Source organism: Ceratotherium simum, chromosome 12 (genome assembly GCF_057802395.1).
Source record: "Ceratotherium simum simum isolate JZ-2026a chromosome 12, ASM5780239v1, whole genome shotgun sequence".
Lineage (NCBI taxonomy): Eukaryota > Metazoa > Chordata > Mammalia > Perissodactyla > Rhinocerotidae > Ceratotherium > Ceratotherium simum.
In genome coordinates, this window is record NC_141911.1 from 11,302,948 (window position 1) to 11,323,523 (window position 20,576).

A 20,576-nucleotide genomic window follows, 5' to 3' on the forward strand; every position below is an offset into this window, starting at 1 on the left:
TCTAGGGTAGATCGGTGGTTCTCAGCCCTGACAGCACATTGGAATCACTTGAGGAGCTTTAAAAAAAATACAGTACTTATGCCTGGGCTCTCCTCCCCCTCCAGTCCCCCAACAAGATTGATTCATTTGGTCTTGAGTGCAGCCTGGGCATTGGGAGGCTCAAAAACTCCCCGGTGATTCTAATATGCAGCTAAGACTGAGAACCACTGCCCTGGACCAGCCCTTCTCAAACTAGCCTGTCAGCATCACCTGGAGGGCTTGTTAAAACACAGCTCTCTAGGCCCCACCCCCAGAGATTATGACTCAGCAGGTCTGGCATGGGGCCTCAAATCTGCCTTTCTTTTCCTTTTTTAATTGAGGTAACATTGGTTTCAGGTGTACATCATTATATTCCTATTTCTGTGTAGGCTACATCATGTTCACTACCCAGACTAATTACCACTTCTCACCATACACATGTGCCCTGTCACCCTTTCTCCTTCGTCCCTGCCCACTTCCCCTCTGGTAACCACCAATCTAATCTCTGGACCTACGTGTTTGTTTGTTGTTGTTGTTATCATCTACTTATGAGTGAAATCATATGGTATTGGACTTTCTCCCTCTAATTTATTTCCATTAGCAAAATACCCTCAACGTCCATCCATGTTGTGGCAAACGGCAAGATTTCATCTTTTTTTTTATAGCTGAGGGGTATTCCATTGTGTATTTATACCACATCTTCTTTATCCATTTGTAGGGGAAGAGGGAGAATCTCCCCCACCCCTTCCCTAAGGTTCTTCTGGCTGGTCAAATGATTAAAATGACATAATGCCGGTCAGGAAGAGAAAATAAAACAAAGTTTAATAACATGTATACATATGAGAAACCCAGGAAAACTGAGCAACTTGCCACAATGGCCAATGTCGCTTCCGCTCAAGACAAAGGATGTTGGAGGCAGTGGTTTGGGACTTCAGAGGGGAGGAAGGCAATTCACATGGAGATGGGAAAGCAAATGTTTGTTAGACAACTGTTTGCTGAGCCACCAGAATGTGCCCTGAGAGACAGAACTGTGATAAAATGGGCTTGTGTTTGCCTTTCTTATCACACCTATTTTACATTATGCTATAGTTATCTTGTGGTATTAGCTCCTTTCTGGAACAGGCCTTCTATCTTAAATTCTTTTAGGCAATTCGATGGCCAATTGTTCTTCCTGAGTCTTCTGAGCCTTTATTGTCTTCAGCTCGAAATAATCTGCATATAAGAGTGGCACATCTTGGGGCACCCTGCCTTGAACCCCATCACATTCATCCATTGATGGGCACTTAAGTTGTTTCCAAGTCTTGGCTATTGTGAATAATGCTGCAATGAACACAGGGGTGCAAATATCTTCACACATTGGTGTTTTCATGTTCTTTGGATAAATACCGAGAAGTGGAATAGCTGGATTAAATGGTAGTTCTAGTCTAAATTTTTTGAGAAATCTCCATACTGTTTTCCATACTTGCTGTAAGAAGATACAATGGAGAAAGGAAAGCCTCTTCAATAAATGGTGCTGGGAAAATTGGATAGCCACATGTAAAAGAAAAAAAGTAGACCGTTACCTTACACCATACACAAAAATTAACTCAAAATGGATTAAACGTTTGAATGTAAAACCTGACACCATAAAACTTCTAGAAGAAAACTTAGGCCATATGCTCTTTGACATGGGTCTTAGCAGCACCTTTTTGAATAACATGTCTCACCAGGCAAGGGAAACAAAAAAATAAACAAATTAGACTACATCAAACTAAAAAGCTTCTGCACAGCAAAGGAAACCATCAACAAAACGAAAAGACAACCTATCAATCAGGAGAAGATATTTGCAAATCATATATCTGATAAGGGGTTAATATCCAAATATATAAAGAACTCATACAAATCTGCCTTTCTAACAAGCTCCCAGATGATGCTGACTCTGCTGCTCTGTGGCCTTGGAAGTCGCGAAGTGACTCGCTCAAGATCTCTGCATATTAGATCTCCTGACTCTCGGTTCCGGCTATTTCCTCAGCCAATTTTTCCAGCTTTGTCTTCCGCGTCCCGCATTCTTCCCCACGTCCATTGCGGAGCCGCTAAACGCCAGCACGAGCCGGTTCTCTGGGGCTCCAGAGGGGCCGATTTCCGTTTAGTGGAAGGCCCTTGCAGAGCAGCCCCCACCCTGACAGTGCCCACGCGAAGATGGGCAGGCTGGCAACCGCTGCCGGAGACGCTGCGCGCGCGGGACTCTAGCGCGGCCCTCGCCGTCCCTTCATTCTCCACTCTGTCGGTCCCAGGCGGAGGCCGGCGTGAGGGGTGCGCGCGGCCGGCAACGCGGCCCAGACCCGCGGGGAGAGGGTTGCCATGGCAACCGGCACCCGACCCCTCCGGTGACCGGGCGATGACGCCGGGGCGGCCCTGGCCAAAGAAGGGGATTGGTGCGCCAAGGGGAGGGTGTGGGGCCCGAGAGAATAAAAGCGCCGCGCGTCCCGCACCAGCTGCAGTTTCTGCACGCCGAGCTCCGACTCCGGACCACGTGCTCCTCCAGCTCCGCGCCGCAGCATCTCTGGGCCGCTGCGCCGGAAGGTCAGTGCGGAGGTGGCTGGACGCTGCCCCGGCGGCTGTCCAGGGGTGCTGAGCCCACTTTGGGAACGGAGGCCGACCTCGCGGGGCCTGCGGCGGGATCGGTGTGACCCAGAGGCGGTGCCGGGGACTCTGCGCTCTCGGGCGAGAGCGCGTGTCCCCAGTAGTCACCGCGGAGCTGGGAGGTCAGCGCGGGGACCGGAGGAGGGCCGGGGCGCTGCTGGGGTCGGCAGGACGCGACACCAGGCCCCTGTACTTTTCGGAAGGGCTCTGCCTGCTAGGGAGTAGGGACGGGCTCTGCTGTTCTCATAAAACCGGTTTATCCAGTCATCTCCCGCCGAGGTGGGACCCCACACTCTTTCCACAGGGAGTCAGGCAGAGGCCGGAGACCCGTCTGCGGCTCAAGTCCCCCGCGTCTCTTGGGTTCGCCCTCCCGGGCAGGTGTGCACGGGAGGAAGGGGACGTCCGCTCCGTAGAGCCAGACGTCCCTCTGAGACCCTCTGTAGCTCACGCTTAAAGCTCCAGGATCCCCCCCACCCCCATCCCCATCCCCATTCTGGCTTTTGGATCATCCCCACGTTAAGTCTAGACTTTCCCAGCTAATTGATGGAGTCTTTACATTGAGTAGTTTGCTAAGTGCTTTTCATAGATTGCTTTTATTTAATCCTCTCAGCAGTCTAATGTGGTGGTCCTCTCATTGCCCCTTTTCTAAGAATGAGAAAACTTGAGGTTTGGCAAGGTAGCGTACAGAGGCTCGCCCAGAGACGGAGTGGCCGTGTCTGGCCTTGAACCGCCGCCACCCCTCAGGCTGGTCCAGTGCTCTTCTCCTGGGGAGGGGCGAGGAAGAGGGGCCAGGAAGAGCCGCGCTGGAGGGGGCGGGGGGCGGGAAAGGTGCCCCCTGCGCGATCGCGAAGTGTTTCCTCTTTGTCCTCTCCCTTAGGTACCTGATCGTCTCTGTTTTCTTGAGGGAGAAGAGTAGGGGTGGTGGAGAAGGGTTTGAGACTCAACGGACCTGGTTTCCTCCCCCTTCTCTTGGTAGTTAGTATCTGCCTGACCTTGGGCAGGTCAATTCATGCTGCAAAATGGAGAAAAGATCTCAGCTTTGGGATTACTGTGAACATTAAATAAGAGTTCAGGAAAGCAGGTGCTTTGTCAAGGCTCAGTAGTTAAGAGGCGCCTGATTTTTCCTTAGGTCATTACTATTAAGAGGACACATTTATTATTATTATTAATTATTATTATTGTTATTATTTTTTGTGCTTGAGGAAGATTAGCCCTGAGCTGACATCTGTGCCAATCTTCCTCTATTTTGTATGTGGGATGCCTACATAGCATGGCTGGTGGAGTAGGTGCGTGCAGGGGACCCGAACCCATGAATCTGGGCCACCTAGGCGGAGCAGCGGAACTTGAACCACTCGGCCACGGGACTGGTCCCCCTATTATTATTTTTTAATGAACCGGAGGATTTAAAGCTGAGGCTGACTTGCAAATGTGTCTTGTAAGCTCTGTTGGTCCTTAAAGCAGAGTATGAGGTGGGAGAACCCAGGGGGACATGAAGGTGGGTGTGGTCGGCAGTGTCCTTGGGAAGTGGGAGAGGCGCTAGGGCTAGTTGTCCACAGGCAATGGCTGACCTTTTGTGAAAGCGGTTTCACTGAGTGCAGAGCAAAAAGCCCACTTTGAGGGGCAGGGAATGAAGGTTTGGGACAGTGGGAACACTCTGGAGACCCTGAGACTGAAGGAAAAATGAAGGCAGTAGGATAACAATAGGTTTCAGCAGGTCTATAAGCAGAGGGAAAAGAACCATTCGGGGGTTCAGTGGGAGGAGGGTTAGTGGTTTGGGCAGAACTGGGGTTTAGTAGGCACCAAATTGAACTGACAGGTTTCTGGGGGCGCAATTGATCTCCACTGGGCAAATTTCCTAGCTCCTCAGCAATATATATATGCACAGACCATTTCTTGGGGCAGGATAGATATTTTATTTTAAATTGTGGTTTGAATCACATAACGTAAAATTTACCTTCTTAACCATTTTTAAGTGTGTAGTTCAGCAGTGTTAAGTATGTCCACAGTGTTGTGTAACAGATCTCTGGAACTTTTTCATCTTGCAAAACTGAAACTCTTTGCCTATTAATTAAACACTAATATCGCCTACTCTTTCTCCTACCCCTTGGCAACTACCTTTTTACTTCCTGTTTCTGTGATTTTGAGTACTTTTAGATAACTTGTATAACTCATGAGTGGAATCATACTATGTATTTGGCTTTTGTGACTGGCTTATTTCACTTAGCATAATATCTTTGAAGTTCATCCATGTTATGTCATGTGACAGGATCTCCTTTTTCAAGGCGGAATAATAGTCCATTGTATGTTTATAGCATGTTTTCTTTATTCATCTGTTGGGGTCTGGATACTTTTAGCTTCATGCTTAATGTGTCTGAGACATTATTTCGTACACCCTTATTTACTATCTCCATGGCTGAGAATAGTTAGAGCTAGAAATTTGGGGAGATCAGAAGAAAGCAAGAACATTAAGGGAAATTGATGGTGTGTCCTCAGGGAAAAGGCCTATTTTCTTGGTCTTCAATATTTCAAATTGGAATTTCTTTTAGTATTCCTGAAGTAGAATTATCTATCTTCAGAGCAATCACAATTGAATTAAGTTATTTTTCCCCAAGAAACTGAAGTAATTTTTTCTAAGAACAGAGGCATTCTGTTTTTCATGGTGTAGACAAAACTCGGACATTTCTTGGTTTCTCCTTCCTGTCCGCCTGTTCGACACGGTGTTCGGTGAGTACTGACACGCATCAGGCACTGCTAGGAACTGCTCAGCAGACCTCACAGCTTTGAGGGAGAGGCAGTCATGTTGTCTCCTGGCGCCTAAACCAACATGTCCAACCAAACCCCTTCCTCTTCTCACCTGACCTGCTGCTCCAGGAAGCCCATTCTTGCAGCAGCACAAGTTAGAGACCTCAGTATTATTCTCCTCCAGTCTTTCACCATCCCCCCCCATCCAAACAATCACCAAAGCCAGCTGAGCTCTGAGTCTGTATCTCTATCACCCCCACCCACTTTGTGATGCTGCTGCTGTCTTAGAGCTCTGCTGTGGTTAACGCAGATAAGGTTCTATGCCGGGAGATGGGAGAGGTTATATATATATAATAACCACCCTGGAGAGGCCTGGGTTGGGGAGGCGCTCCATTATTTATGGAGGAAAGTCTGTTGACCTGTTTCTTTGTCATCTCTTGTAGTTAAACAAAGGAGAAGAAAGTCTCTGGACTATCATCTGATCTTGAAGAAAGAGGGACTGAGAATCTCTTTAATGGTTTCCCTGTATAAATTTAATAACTAGCTTGGCAAAGCAAGTTTTACTTTAGAACATCTGTTCTCAAAGTGTGATCTGGGGAACCCTGGGGTTCCCTGAGACCTTTCGTAGCATCTGTGAGGTCAAAACTATTTTTAAATAATACTAAGATATTATTTGCCTTTTTCATTTTTTCTCTTACAAGTGTATGGTGGAGTTTTCCAGAGGCTACATGACTTGTGATGAGCTTTTCCTCTGATGGCTAATAAATATGTGCTTGTGTATTCTTGTGTTTCTAGAATCTTCTAAGGATAGTAGGCTTAGAGTATAAATATGTGCATTTTCTGAGATGAACTCAGTTTGTTCTTTGTACTCCTACTGTGCACTTACTAGCTACCTTCTGTTATATCTTTTATCATCTCTGTGACCTCATTTTCTTTTAATAAGTAATTACTTTGCAATCTCAAAATTGTCCTTGTGCCTTTATGGAAAAACAACAAAAAGTAAGTATACTTTGTAGTCTTGATTTGAAAAATTTTCTAAATTTTTAAGTAGTTTAAAAATTTTTTCAAATTTAATATTTTATTCTAAAATAAAAGGATATTAATTTATATATTTTTTATATTTAAGGATAGACTATTGTTTTAAAAGGGGCATATTAGAAGTCTTGATTTTTCTACTCAGAGCTATACCATACATGTTTATAAATGCTAAAAAAATGAAAGACATATCAGAGTTCCCTGACTCGTGGAAATGTTAAAAAAGAAACAACATGCTCCAAATGGAATCACTTGGGCTAAGCCCTATGTCAGGGCACCTAACCCAATTGCCTTTTTAGCCTCTGGCAGGAACGTGACCTTTAACCAGTCAATCTGGAATTACCTGCTCAGCACCACAGGGGTAATCTGCCTGATAGACCACCACCTTTCCCCAAAGGAAGGTGACCTTGTCCGAAACAATCCACTCTTTGATAGAAACTTCCATTTTTCTCCCCTTTCTGATATAAAAGCCTTCCATTTTGTACCACTCCTCGGAGCTCCTTTCTATTTGCTAGATGGGATGCTGCCCCAATCATGAATCATTGAATAAAGCCAATTAGATCTTCAAATTTACTCAGTTGAATTTTGTTTTTTAGCAGAAGGGAGGAATTTACTCCAGAGAAATGGGCAAAACTAAATAAGACAAAAAAATATGAAAGCTTTCCTCAGTTTTAACAGATATTAGAAATTTGCCTTATGTGCCTTATGTCACAGAAGTTTTTTGAATAATATTATGGTGCCAGTAGCATTATTCTGAGACCAACCATTCAGAGTCATTTAAGAAAAATGAATTGAATGGCTTAAATAAAGGTATGATGAACTCTTTAAAAGCCAAAAATTATTTGTTACAGAGTTCCAAACTAGGAATAAAAAAGCTACTGAAGCATCTAACAGGGGAAGTTATCAGATTGCAGTGGCTGGAGAAACACACAATAGAGCTTGTTTGGATGAAAAAACATTGAAAGAAATCATAGCACTGCTGCTTTCTAATAATACAGAAACTTGTCAAATTAAAGATTTAGCTGCAAACATGAAGACTGAGTTAGTATCTTAGCAGTAGAAGTGTACTTTTGCCTTACAAATGGAAGAATTTGTGGTCAGGGTGGGATTCAGCATTTTGTTTGTATTCATCTGATATGAGCACCAAACCAGTCATCAAAGAATATCTTTTTAGTGAGTGCTTGGCAGCAAACACAAGTATTGCCAAAGTATTCAGTGTAGAATAACTTTTTTGAATTTCTTGGTTTATTCTGGAACAACTGTGTTAAATTTGCACTGATGGTGCAAAAGCAATGAAGAAAAAATTGGCAGCTTTACTTAAGGGTTAAATCTTAACCCTTGAGGACATATCTTTTTAGTACGCCATGTGGTGAATGGATGCACTTTTTCTGTAGTTTAGTATGATGGCTGTCTTAAGGTAAAGTGTTTGTGTGATTGAATTGTGAGCTGAACTGGCCACTTTTTTTCATAGACAACCATTTTTGCTTTGAAGAATGATAGACAAACTATGGTTATTCATACTTGGATAATCAGAACACATTTTCTAAAAAATGAACCAGGTGAATCTGTCACTTCAAGGAACAACCAATGGTATTTGTTGCCAATTAACTTGTATCCACCACTGTGAGCTTGATAGCTTCCCAATACTTAGGAATTTTCTGATGAGATCAGTGGTAATATTAACCAGAATGACTTTTTGATATTGTATAGTGAAATGTGTTAACATTTTGAAGCTTTGCATGACTCACTGAACCAATATTTTTCAGAAGACCAATGCATGAAATTATAAAACCATGCAGGGGTAAAAGACCAGTGGGTTTTGATGTAACAGGGTCTGAAAGGTTCATTGATAGGCTGCAGATTCTACATTGCAGCTCACCTTTTAGAAACTAGTGTTGAGTTTTGGATATCAAAAATGAGTATCCAGAATTATCTGAAAAGGCTTTTAAAATACTGCTCCCTTTTCCCACTACTTGGCTGTGTGTCTGGATTTTCTTCATATACTTCAATCAGAGCAACAGATTGAGTGCAAAAGCAGATGTGAGAATCCAGCTGTTTTCTATGAAGGCAGACATCAAAAAGATGTGCACAATGTAAAACAGTGGCACTCCTCACTGCATTTTTTTGTTTTGTTTTGGAAAACATAGTTATTTTCATAAAAATGTTTCTGTTAACGTGTTTATTGGTTTTAAGTGAATTAATTGTTAAACATTTCTCAGTTTTGACTTCTCATACAGCAAACGTTGTTAGATATAACCCACCTACACAAAAGCTTTTGTAGTCCTCAATTTTTAAGAGTGTAAAGGAGTCCTGAGACCAGAAAACTTGAGAACTGCCTTTCGATTATTAAATTGAACTTGGCAGTAGCAAGGTGATCATCTTGACTTGGAAAAGCTACATGCTGTAGATGGCTGGAGGTTTTGGTTTGTTTTTAATGTCCGTGCATTGTTAAAGCAATCTCGTAACACAATAGTCCTGCTTGGTGGTTAAGAACTGGGTCCGTGGTTAAATTTGATAGTGCATTAAAGCACTCACCGGCTTGTGGCATATAGAGAGCGTCAAATGTTAGCTATTAATGGTAGTGACATAAGAAAAACCAGCTCAATTATGAATTGTCCGCATTGTTAAACTAAAATGCTTTATATTCAATTAAGAATTTGTGTCTCCTTCGTGCTTTCCCCTTTTGGGGAAAGAAAAGATGAATAGAGCTGTATCTGTTTCATATCATCAGGGTTTGGCTTTTCCCTGACTCCAGTCTCATCAATCTTGAACAGAAAACGTTTTTTTTCAACTCTGGCCATCCATTATTTTTCTTTTGGGAATAGAGACTTATCTTTGAGTTTCAAATATTCTGGTAAGTCTAGCTGCATCTTGGCTTCCTCACCATCCCTCTGAACTTGCTGAAATAAATGACTTTAAGAATCAGAGTTCTTACCTGGTCTTGGGTGTCAACAATGATGGCAAGGATGATGTCCTCAAAGGTCCTCTGAGGGATGCCTGAAGACAAGCTCAGACCTTTCCTGTAACATGGCCCACCCTGGATGCCCCCTTCCAATCCTGACCTGAAGCCTGAAGCCAGGGATGCATCAGCCAAAGGTTCTCTTCTGCTTGTTTGGGGAAGTTAGCTGGGATGAAGGGCCTTAGGAGCTTTGTGGGGCTGTGTCTGATGCTGGGGGCCTCGTGGGCCAAGCCACTGACCCGACAGAAGCCACTGGGGCTCCACCCGCCTTATTTCAGTGTCCTAAAGAACAAAACTGCCACGGCTCGTAAAAGAGTGTTAAAGCATATGTTTTCAGAAAATTGTATTTTCCTTAATCTGGACTTTAAGGATGATAGGAAAGTTCCTGGTACCTCTGGCGTTTTAATTTAAATGACTATTTTCTTATTCAAGGCACTGAGCTGAGTATGGCGGCAGGTGAAGTTTAGATCTTAAACTGGAAATGTCTTCAACTGTGGTTTACCCTTTCTCCTTTTATCATGCAAAATATAAGATGGTTGAAATCTGGTTATCTCTTTGTGAGGAAGTGGGGCACCAGTCAGCTCTGAAGGTTCATCTACCAGTTCTGTTGGAAATCTAACAACTGACGGAGGTGGAGGCCACAGGCTGTGTGCAGAGTCAATAGGCCTGACTTTTGACGGTGGGAAGTTTGCTGTTAGAACCAGCAGAGCAAGCTATGTGGCTCTGATTTACTCTTGTGACAGAGTGCCAGGTCTTGGGGACAGAGTGGGGAAAATGGAGGCCCTGCATGTGTGTCCAGTCTCAAGCCGTATGTGATTGGACCATCTGACCTCTTGAGGCCAGAACTGATTTCATGGTCAGTCAGCGGTAAGGCTGATGAGGACGAGGAGCGAGACTAAAATAAAATATACCTGATCTGGGAAGACAGGAGAAAATGGCTTTTCTAAAAGATCCTTGCTAAAGAGATGGCAATAAAACAGAAATTAGTCACAGCTGACTATTGCTGGGGGCCTTTTTATCCTAACCTGCTTCTCTAGTCTGGTTCATTCTCAAGAGAAGATCTGAGTGTCAACACAAGATTTACAGGGCACTATGTTATTTAATCTGGGACCTATTTGTGCCCTCCGATGGTGTGTGGACAGATTGATAACAGCTGCAAAGATGTGAAGCCTTCGCGAGGATCCACTGATGTGGTGTTTCTGGCTCTATACGCAGTAACCTTCACTGTGACATTAGATCCCGGTTGGTGTCAGCATTGTGTGAATCCAATTCTAGATCTCCATCCCACCTTTGGTCGCCTGCAGTTTGCGTGAGCGCCGTTGATCCCCTCTCCCAGGGCCCGGCCCACCGGAGCCTCTTGACTGGCTTCCTGTTGGCGCACTCAGCAGTCTCTAGTTCAGTTCATGAATCCAAAACATGGCTTTGCTCCTGCGCTAACAATCTTAGTGTTACTTTTGGTTATAGAGTTTATGTTTTGAGGGCTTGGGAGACTGAAAGATTACATAATGAACTCTGCTCCTTTCTCATTACAGGGAATTTGAGGAGAAAATGCCGGTCGTTAGGATGCTGCAGCACGTCGTGGGCCAGATGCTGCTGCAGGGCCCGGCCTGTGGCTGCCGGACGTCTGCCCTGCCCGCCCGGTTTCTGGGCACCTCGCTTTGGCACATTCCGGCAGATGCCAACTTCCACTCGGCCTCTCTCTCTGAAACAGACCAGCCACGCGTCTTAATTACAGGTTGGGTTTTTTTTTCTTTTTTCCATGTTTGCGGCTTGATTATTTTCTCCTCTGTGCAGCTTCTGTGTGGCTGTGTTTTTTGGAATGTCTAGCATGCCACCAGCTAACATTTATTAATCAGAAACTACCTTTTCTGCTATTGGCTTCCTCCAGAATATTGCAAGTCTCAAATCCTTATTTTGTCACTGTTGCTAGCAGTTGGTTTCCCTGACATAATTTTTTTTTGAGGAAGATTGGCCCTAAGCTAACATCTGCCAATCCTCCTCTTTTTGCTGAGGAAGACTGGCCGTCGGCTAACATCCATGCCCATCTTCCTCCACTTTATATGGGATGCTGCCACAGCATGGCTTGACAAGCGGTGCGTCGGTGCGCGCCCGGGATCCGAACCTGTGAACCCGGGGCAGCTGCAGCGGAGCGTACGCACTTAACCGTTTGCGCCCGGGGGCTGGCCCCGCCTGACATAATTTTTTATCATCTGAAGGGAGGACCTGGGAACCTGGGGCCCAAAAAGCTGTGGTGGAACTCAGTTCTCCTTGCCTATTAGGATCGACTGGGGAGCAAAGGCTCATGGAGAGGGAGTGTGCAGGGACTAGAGCGTGGATTCCGGAATCAGGCGCATCTTTTCTTGGCCAAACTCCTCAGCCTAAACTCAGTGTCATTCATCCCAAGCAGTTACTGCATGTTTGTGTGTTGGAGACAGGGGAGATAAGTTAGGGCCTCTCCCGAGGGACTCAGCACTATCATCTTGTGTGGCTGTCGATCTCATCGTCCCCAGACTTGCTTCCTCATCCTCCTCACCTTGTGTACACCCAACACCTGATTCTGTACCCTCCTCACGCCAAACTTCTCTGTTCCTCCGCGAGTACTTCCAGCCAACCCAAGCCACCTCTGATTTGATTGACATGTTTTATGTACTTCTTGCCAGGTTTTCTTCTCTTGGCTTCCTGTCATTATCCTTATTCTGTTCTCACAGTTTGTGTGTGTGTATGTTTCATTCATTGCCTCCTTCTCTTCGCCCCCTGGAAATGGGTTTCAGGTGTAAAGAGTGCAGTTCCCCACTGCACTTGGCTCCCTGATCACCCAGCTTGTTGTCTGTGTGTGGTTTTATTCCCTCCTACCTCCAATCATGAAGCATCTTCCAGGACCCGATGTTAGTATCTCAGTGGGCCTGGTTTTAGTCCCATGTTAACAAATGCTTACAGGAAATCTCACTTTCTGTATCTTCCTGCCTCATTAATTTCTCCCAAATGAAATTTATGGTGGTATTCCCCAAAGTGTGCTCTCAACCTCGCAGCTTTCTGATTTCTATCAATGGCATTTTTAGGCCTCCAAATTAGGAAGCTCTAATATTCATTTAAAATTCTCTTTTTGTTTTTTTTGTGAGGAAGATCAGCCCTGAGCTAACATCCGATGCCAATCCTCCTCTTTTTGCTGAGGAATATTGGCCCTGGGCTAACATCTGTGCCCATCTTCCTCTACTTTATATGGGATGCCGCCACAGCATGGCTTGACAAGCGGTGCGTTGGTGCACCGGGGATCCAAACCCAAGAACCCTGGGCCACTGAAGTGGAGCATGTGCACTTAACTGCTACGCCACCGGCCAGCACCCATTTTAAATTTTCTTAGTGGCTCCTTATCGATTTAGTTATCTGCCCTTTTCTCAGGTGGATTCTCGGTTTGTCCCTCCTCTTTGTCCTTTCATATCCCATTCCATTTCTAATGGAGGATGGGGTTCTGGATAATCCCACCAGAGGTTGATAGCAAACTATTATATTTGGCTTCGAGTGTTTCGGCACCCAAGGCGGACGAGCCTCAGAGCCCATCATGTAACGAAGGCAAAGCTGGGAGTGAACTCCTGGCCCAAGGAGCTAGGAGGTTGTCCGGGTTTCTTGTGATTTTTCTCTTCCTCCACCCTTGTGTCCTCTTAGCCACTCAGTGCTGGAGAGAGCTCTGTCTCTGGAATTAGTGTTACCTGTGTTGATCGCGGTCCTTGCTTGGAGCAGGTAATTCAGTTCTAGCAGGGCAACCTGGGGCTTTACCTCATTAGCTAAGATTGTCAATATAGTCTTATTACATTCTGGGAAGAATTGAATTGATTAGATTTGGATTGAAGTTTCACTTTTTTCTTCTTCATCTAGGGGGTCTTGGCCAGCTTGGAGTGGGGCTTGCTAACTTTTTAAGGTAAGAGCCCTAAAAGTTGAAATTTAAAATCTGAATTCTTCAGAATGTGAAGCTTGTCTTTGGTACCATTTAACCATTTAATCTTTCCTCTCCCCTCTTGCCCCTTACTATTTTTAAGATATATCTAAATGGCTGTTTAGAATACGTTTCATTTGCCTCTTAATATCATAGACATTTGTTGCAGTCCTCAGCAGCGTCTCCCACACTGGTCCTTTCCCCTCTCTTTTTGCTAAGTTAGGCAAAATAAGACGTCACTCCACACAAATCACTTGATTTTTTAGATGTTTGGGGGCAAAGGGAAGTGCATGTAGAAACTGAAAAGGAACAGTGTGGGATTTGGAGAGAGTGGGATAAAAGGATAAGAAGAGAGGAGAGAAGAATGAGAAGGGAGAGGTAGGAACTTAGGGGTACTGGGAAGAAATTGGTGACAAATATAGGGATGATAATGAAGTGAGAGTAGAAACGGAAGTTGGGGCGATGAGTAGGTAGAGGGAGGCCTGAGTATGGCCAGAACTGAAGGTGTGTGTGTTTGGGAAGAAGAGGGAGGAAAGATGTGCAAAAGAGGGATTTGGAGGCTGACAGGAGATTACAGTTCATATTTGAAAGAGGGTTTTCATAGGACCAGTTATATCCTAGATGTACCAACTCGGGTATTTTGATTTTCCCTTTAGGAAACGATTTGGGAAGGACAATGTGATTTTGTCTGACATAAGGAAACCCCCCGATCACATCTTTCATAGTGGTAAGAGATCAATACGCCTTCTTTTATCTTTAATTTTCAAAGGGTAGTTGGAGAGGCAGCTCATGGAATCAGTGTGTGCGACAGCTCCTAACCAGGCTTGTGAATTAAAGAAAGGAGTTATTGAGGCACAGTTGTGTCTCTTAAAAATATTTCATATTTTTTTCTTCAGTAGTTCTGTAAAATGTCTACAGTAATGCTGCTCTTTGTTCAAATGTCACAAGAACAGGCGAGTTCTTCTGAACTTGAAGTCAAGTTTTGGAATAATATCTTTGGATGTTATTTGGAGTGGTATCTTTGGAATAAAAGCTTCAATTCCTGTCTTTTTGAGTTTTTAGTTAACTTGGCTTACTACAAACAAAAATCAAGTTCTGGAAGAGGAAAATTTACTTTAAAAATTTGGAGAAATCCTCATATTTCAACCTAGGCTCGCTCTTAAACTACTGCGCGCACACACACAAATCTCAGACTCCTCTAGTCGAGTTTTCTACTACCTCAAAAATGTTTCTGTAATGTCTCCTCGTCCTTCTTGCTTCAGTGTTAGCCTTTTGCTGCTCACCATGGGGAAGAGCGGTAATGACTGTAAGAGGAGAAAACTGGCACTGAGCAAAATCGGCTCTACCTCTAGCCTAAGCAGGTGCGATGAACTCATACTTTGTGGTTCTTCTATACCAAGCTGTGTGGCTTTTTAAAAACCCATCTCTCTATTCCTTTTAAAATATGCAACTTTAAAGCAGAGTGAAATCACTAGGTGCACGTAGGGACATTAACAGCGTCGACTCGAGCCAGCTGCCTGGTTGTGACCCCAGTTCTTCCACTTATTCTCTGTTTGATCCTGGCAGGTTACTTAACCTCTCTGTGCCTCAGTTTCCTTATCAGTAAAATATGTCTGCCTCCAAGGCTGTATGAGAGCTAAATATACAGAAAGCCCTTAGGACAGTGCCTGGCAAGTGTAAGTCCTGTACAAGCATTAGCTCTTATTAACTGTGGGGTGGTTGGGGTTTCTTCTTCTTCCATAAGAAGAATGCTGCCTAGTGTCCACGGGGTTTAGTTACCAGGTTGATACTAATGGAATTCACCAGTCAGTGGGGGAGAGGGGGAAAGGTCCTTTTAGCTTTTCAGACCCCAACCTTTTCAATTCTGTGGTTTCACTGTGTTCCCTGCAGGCCCGTGTATTTATTCCGACATTCTGGATTACAAGAATCTCCGGGAGATCGTGGTAAACAACCGCATCACCTGGCTGTTTCATTACAGCGCTTTGCTCAGTGCGGTTGGAGAAGCCAACGTATCCTTGGCAAAAGCCGTAAATATCACTGGTAGGTCCCTGGATCTTGCTGAAAATGATCTGTTTGCCTATTTTTCCAGCTCTTTGGTAAGCGATTTTTCAGATTGTGATGACGTCTGTTTGTTTCAGGATTGCACAATATTCTAGACGTTGCCGCGGAACACAGTTTGCGACTGTTTGTGCCCAGCACGATCGGAGCCTTTGGACCTACTTCTCCCCGGAACCCAACCCCTGATCTTTGCATTCAGAGACCCAGGACTATCTACGGGGTGTCCAAGGTCCACGCAGAGCTAATGGGAGAGGTAAGCATTACTTGGCAAGCTGACTCAGTGTTTCTTTTTCTGTTCTTGCTGATTCATCCTAGGAGGGGACTTTCCCCTTCCCCTCATCCCAGCCCCAGAAATGCTCATCAACTGCTTGTGTTTGCCCAGGGGCAGGTACCAGTAGCTCCAGAAGAACTCCTCAGCCATATAACGCTCAGCACTCCTAGAGGCCCCTCAAATGGCAGCCCCTCCTTCGTTTGCTTCTCATCTTTTGTACTGCACCATTCTTTTGCATTCCCAATAGTGGTAGTTATTGGAGGGAATTTTAAAACTTTGTGTTATGGAAAACTTAAAACATCTTTTTGCTTTTATGTTTTTTTACATTCTTTGTCTTTATAACTCGATAGCAAATTTTAGCTGGTGTCTTGGTACATCGCAGTCGTTGCTCTCTTGTCTCCCTCCATCCTCCCGGGTACTGTCTCCAGTGCTGCATTGCAGGAACATGCTTGTGGAGAATTGTTTAGGACAGTGAGCAGTGACTCTCTTCCAAAGAAAGGTTGGAAATCCTACTGTAGGCTGATTATTTACCATGTTGATGTATCACCAGAATGATGATTCTTTGAAGATAAAAACTTAAGGATTATTTATTTAAGAAAAATGAGTGACTCTTAGAAATTCTTGCCTCTTCATTTCCTTTAGGAGTATTTTAATTTAACTGCATGGAATGATAGCTCAGAAAAAGGCTGTTATTTCTTTGCATTGCTCTATCTGATTTAAAGGATTCTTTTTAAAGTAAGTTTTCTTTTTCATAGTATTATTATTACCGGTATGGGTTAGATTTCCGATGCCTAAGGTATCCTGGAATCATTTCAGCTGACTCGCAGCCTGGAGGAGGAACAACTGGTAAGCGTTGTTTCTGAACACCCAAGCAGATGGGGGGCTCCAGCTTCTCCTATTAAGCCAGACAGTAAAGAGATTTTCAAAATGTAAAGCACACCGTTCTTCTCACTAAATTTTCTTTTGTTTGGAAAATATGTTCGTTTTCATATAAAATATTGTACATACAAATATGTGATGGGTTTATTATTATCATCTTAAAATGTAGTAATATTTTTTTAAATTCTCAGTTAATTTCTGATATAGTAAATATTGACACAAGTCACATTAGTAAAACCTCTTTGGGGGTCCTCAGTGTTTTTTAAGAGCATGAGGAGTTTCTGACACTTGAGACATTTGAGAACCACTGCCTTCATCCAAGAGGCTCGTTCATCATTTTGTGATAAGACTCACGGACAGGATTCTCTTTCAGATTATGCAGTCCAGATTTTCCATGATGCTGTAAAGAATGGCAAATTTGAGTGCAATCTGAAACCCAGCACGAGGCTTCCAATGATGTATATTGATGACTGCCTCAGGGCCACCCTGGAAGTCATGGAGGCCCCAGCAGAGTCCCTCTCCATGAGGACCTACAACATCAGTGCCATGAGCTTCACCCCAGAGGAACTGGCCCAGGAGGTTCTCAAGCACATACCAGAATTCCAGATCACATACAACGTGGATTCTGTTCGACAGGCCATAGGTTGGTACATCATTGCAAATCCCCTCAAAACCAAAATTAAGCTTCAGTCTGCACTGTGAGTCTCTTGAGGACCTAAACAATGGAAGATAACGGAGAGCACAGCACCTTCCCGAAGGTCCTGATACATTCTGGGAAAGGAGCTGTTGTTGAGCCAAAGCCAGCAGAGGCTGCAATTTTGGGAAATGATACCTAAAGTGGATGGAATAGTTCCATTTCAAATAAACAGTTGTCAGCATTTCACCATTTTACAGTTTAACATAAAACAAACAGAGTATGAAAACAGGGTTTTCAAATGCTGTGACTGTGCCCTTCTGTTGCTCTGAGTACAAGATTCCTACCTTACAAGTTTGCATGAGATTTTAATAGTATGTGACAATTCAGAGTGCCTGATGGTAGACACGTAATAGTCTTCCAATCTAAGAGGGTGACTATGTGTGTGAATAATAGCTACTCTGGTCTGCTCAAAGGGGGAATTCCAAAGAAGGAATTTGTTTTGTGGTACCTCGTATGATAGACCTGATATACAATGTTCTAGACCTTTTTGCAGATCTAGAGCCTGAATAACTTAAGCTACTCTTCTATATCTTTTCCTAGCGGATAGTTGGCCAGTGAGCCTTGATGACAGCAATGCTCGGAAGGACTGGGGATGGAAACATGATTTTGATCTTCCAGAGCTGGTGACGACAATGTTGAACTTCCATGGTTCTGATACCAGAGTTGCCCAAGCAAACTGAAGGAACCAGAGGAAGAGCTCGTGTATCCTGGGCAGCTGTCAAGGGAAAACCATAACGACCCCAAGGTTATATACCCCGAGGAATCTCAATTATCTGGTGTCGAAGGACTAACTGGACTAAATTTTCGCAGCTCATATTGAACTGCCACGTGGAGAATTGAGTTTGCTTTAGCATTTTCAAAATGCTGTAGGTCTGGTGGTAGGACTTTTAAATTTTTGCTGTTTGCCTAAACTTGTCTAAACACATACATCACAGAATGAAGACTTAAATCATAATAGTTTTCATTTTCTTAATTAAGATGAAGTGACCATTTCTGGGAAGGTGGAAGTATGTGACATTTATATTTAATTAAAGTTAATTTAAATATCACTCCTAAGATTCCATTATTCTCTTGACTAGAGACCAAAGATTACATTTTGAAGACTATCAAAGGTGATCTCCTAATTTAAAAATATTCTTTACTATTTCATCAGAACATCATGATCATAATGTTCAAGAGTTTTTAACACTTCTTCAAAAATGATCACTTCTAATTTTTCTGTAAGAAGATATATCTGTAGGAAATTAGGAATGTCCGAGATGATCTAATAGTAAAGAGTAGCATCTCTCTTATTTTGATTGGCTTCCTGTTGGCGAGCTTGTCAGTCTCCCAGAGGAGCTTGTCTAAATATCCAGGTTTCTGGGCTCCACCCCTGCAGGTTGGCACATGGGGATGGGAATCTCAAGGTGCCCCTGCTTATTCTATGCCAGCCAGGGCCCGCTAGTTTAGACGAGTTCCAAACACTGTTTTCTAAAGAGAAGTTTCTTGTTATGGCTTTTTTTTTTTTTTGGTCAGGAAGGTCAGCCCTGAGCTAACATCGATTGCCAATCCTCCTCTTTTTGCTAAGGAAGCCTGGCCCTGGGCTAACATCCATGCCCATCTTCCTCTACTTTATATGGGACGCCACCACAGCATGGCGTGACAAGCTGTGCATTGGTCTCTGCCCAGGAGCCTACCCTGTGAACCCCCAGGCTGCCGAAGTGGAGTGCATGAACTTAACCACTACACCGCTGGGCCGGCCCCTGTTGGGGCTTTTTTTATACATTCTTAGACTGAGCCCTCAGAAGAGCTACTCCAAACCATCTGAAGCAATTACTGCATAAATATATACAGAGTCACCTTTTCCCTGCTGCCTCAGGAGGTGCTGCATGTAACATCGTTAGAAAGTGAGACTCTGCAGAGTCATCATGGGTATATTGGACAACAGCTGTCAAGGATTAAAATGCATTTATTTTATATACTTAATGACAATGTTATGTATTTGGAATTTTTAACTGCTAGGTAGAAATGTGAATTTTTTGGAGACATAACTGGATTTAAAATCTATTTACCTTTTAATTAGAGAACTTTTAGGTAATTGAATTGTTTAATAGTTATGTGGATATTATTTTTTTCCCCACTTAGTAGAATTAAGCTTACATTTGTACATTTTCTTTTCTGGTTTTTTTGGTGAGGAAGATTGGCCCTGAGCTAATATCTGTTGCCAATCTTCCTCTTTCTTTGCTTGAGGAAGATTGTCGCTGAGCTAACATCTGTGCCAGTCTTCCTCCACCTTGCATGTGGGACGCCCGTCACAGCATGACTTGATGAGCAGTGTGTAGGGCTGCGCCCGGGATCTGAACCCACGAACCCTGGGTGGCTGAAGTGGATACTTAACCCACTTAATTTAACCACTAAGCCATACTTAACCACTATGCCACCGGGCCGGCCCCAGTACGTTTTATTTTCTAGAACCAAACAGCTAGTAACGAGGTGCTTTTTTTTTTTTAACAACTTTACTGACATATATTTCACTTAGTGTAAAATTCACTCATTTAAAGTTTATATTTCAGTGATTTCTCAGTATATTCACAGAGTTGTACAGCCATCACTATAATCTAATTTTAGGCCATTTCAACATCTCACAAAGAAACCACATGTTAGCCCTCCCCACCCTAGGCAACCACTTGTCTACTTTCTGTGTCTATGGATTTACCTATTCTGGACATTTCACATAAGTGGAATCATACAATCTGTGGTCTTCTGTGAGTGGCTTCCTTAATTTAGCATAATGTTTTGGAGGATCATCCATGTCCCAGCGTGTATCAGTACTTCATTCATTTCACCATTAATTAGTATTCTATTTAGGGATATAACACATTTTGTTTGTCCATTCATCAGTTGAGGGACATTTAGGTTGTTTACACTTTGTAGTTATTATGAATAATGCTGTTATGAATATTTGTGTAGATAATTGGGTTTTGAAGCTCATTTGTTTCTTATTGTTCACAGTTTGAAAAACAGTTCTTAAGTCCTCTTAATTTATTCTCAGTTATCTTAAAGGAACAGAAAATAATTCTCTCCTTCACTGGGAAGGGAAGACGAAACTGACTTGAGTAACCCTTTGTCCCTTAGACCCTAGTCTTCCAGCATTTCCACAAGGTTTCTTGGATGACCTTGTAATGGGGGCCCTTTGGAGGGATTTGTTCTAGAATAGCTTCCTTTAATGTTTCTAAATCTGTAAATGCACCTCCAGGAGAACCCCAAGGAAGCATAAAAGAACAATGAAAGCTTCAGATTGCACAGATGATTCTTATGCACTGGCATCTTCGCACTCTAATTAAGGCTAAATTTGGAGTCACCCTTTCCATCTAAACACTCAGTA

General features: G+C 43.5%; 1 protein-coding gene across 1 annotated transcript; it reads left to right on the forward strand.

Moving 5' to 3' along the window:
- The first annotated feature begins 2,479 nt into the window (after window positions 1-2,479).
- LOC101394406 (L-threonine 3-dehydrogenase, mitochondrial) lies at window positions 2,480-18,261 on the forward strand. Its single transcript, XM_004433515.3, has 9 exons — window positions 2,480-2,580; window positions 10,909-11,111; window positions 13,250-13,292; window positions 13,964-14,034; window positions 15,198-15,347; window positions 15,446-15,618; window positions 16,392-16,482; window positions 16,889-17,158; window positions 17,753-18,261. The coding sequence occupies exons 2-9, from the start codon at window positions 10,925-10,927 to the stop codon at window positions 17,890-17,892; spliced, it is 1,125 nt and encodes a 374-aa protein (XP_004433572.2). The 5' UTR covers window positions 2,480-2,580; window positions 10,909-10,924; the 3' UTR covers window positions 17,893-18,261.
- Window positions 18,262-20,576: the final 2,315 nt, after the last annotated feature.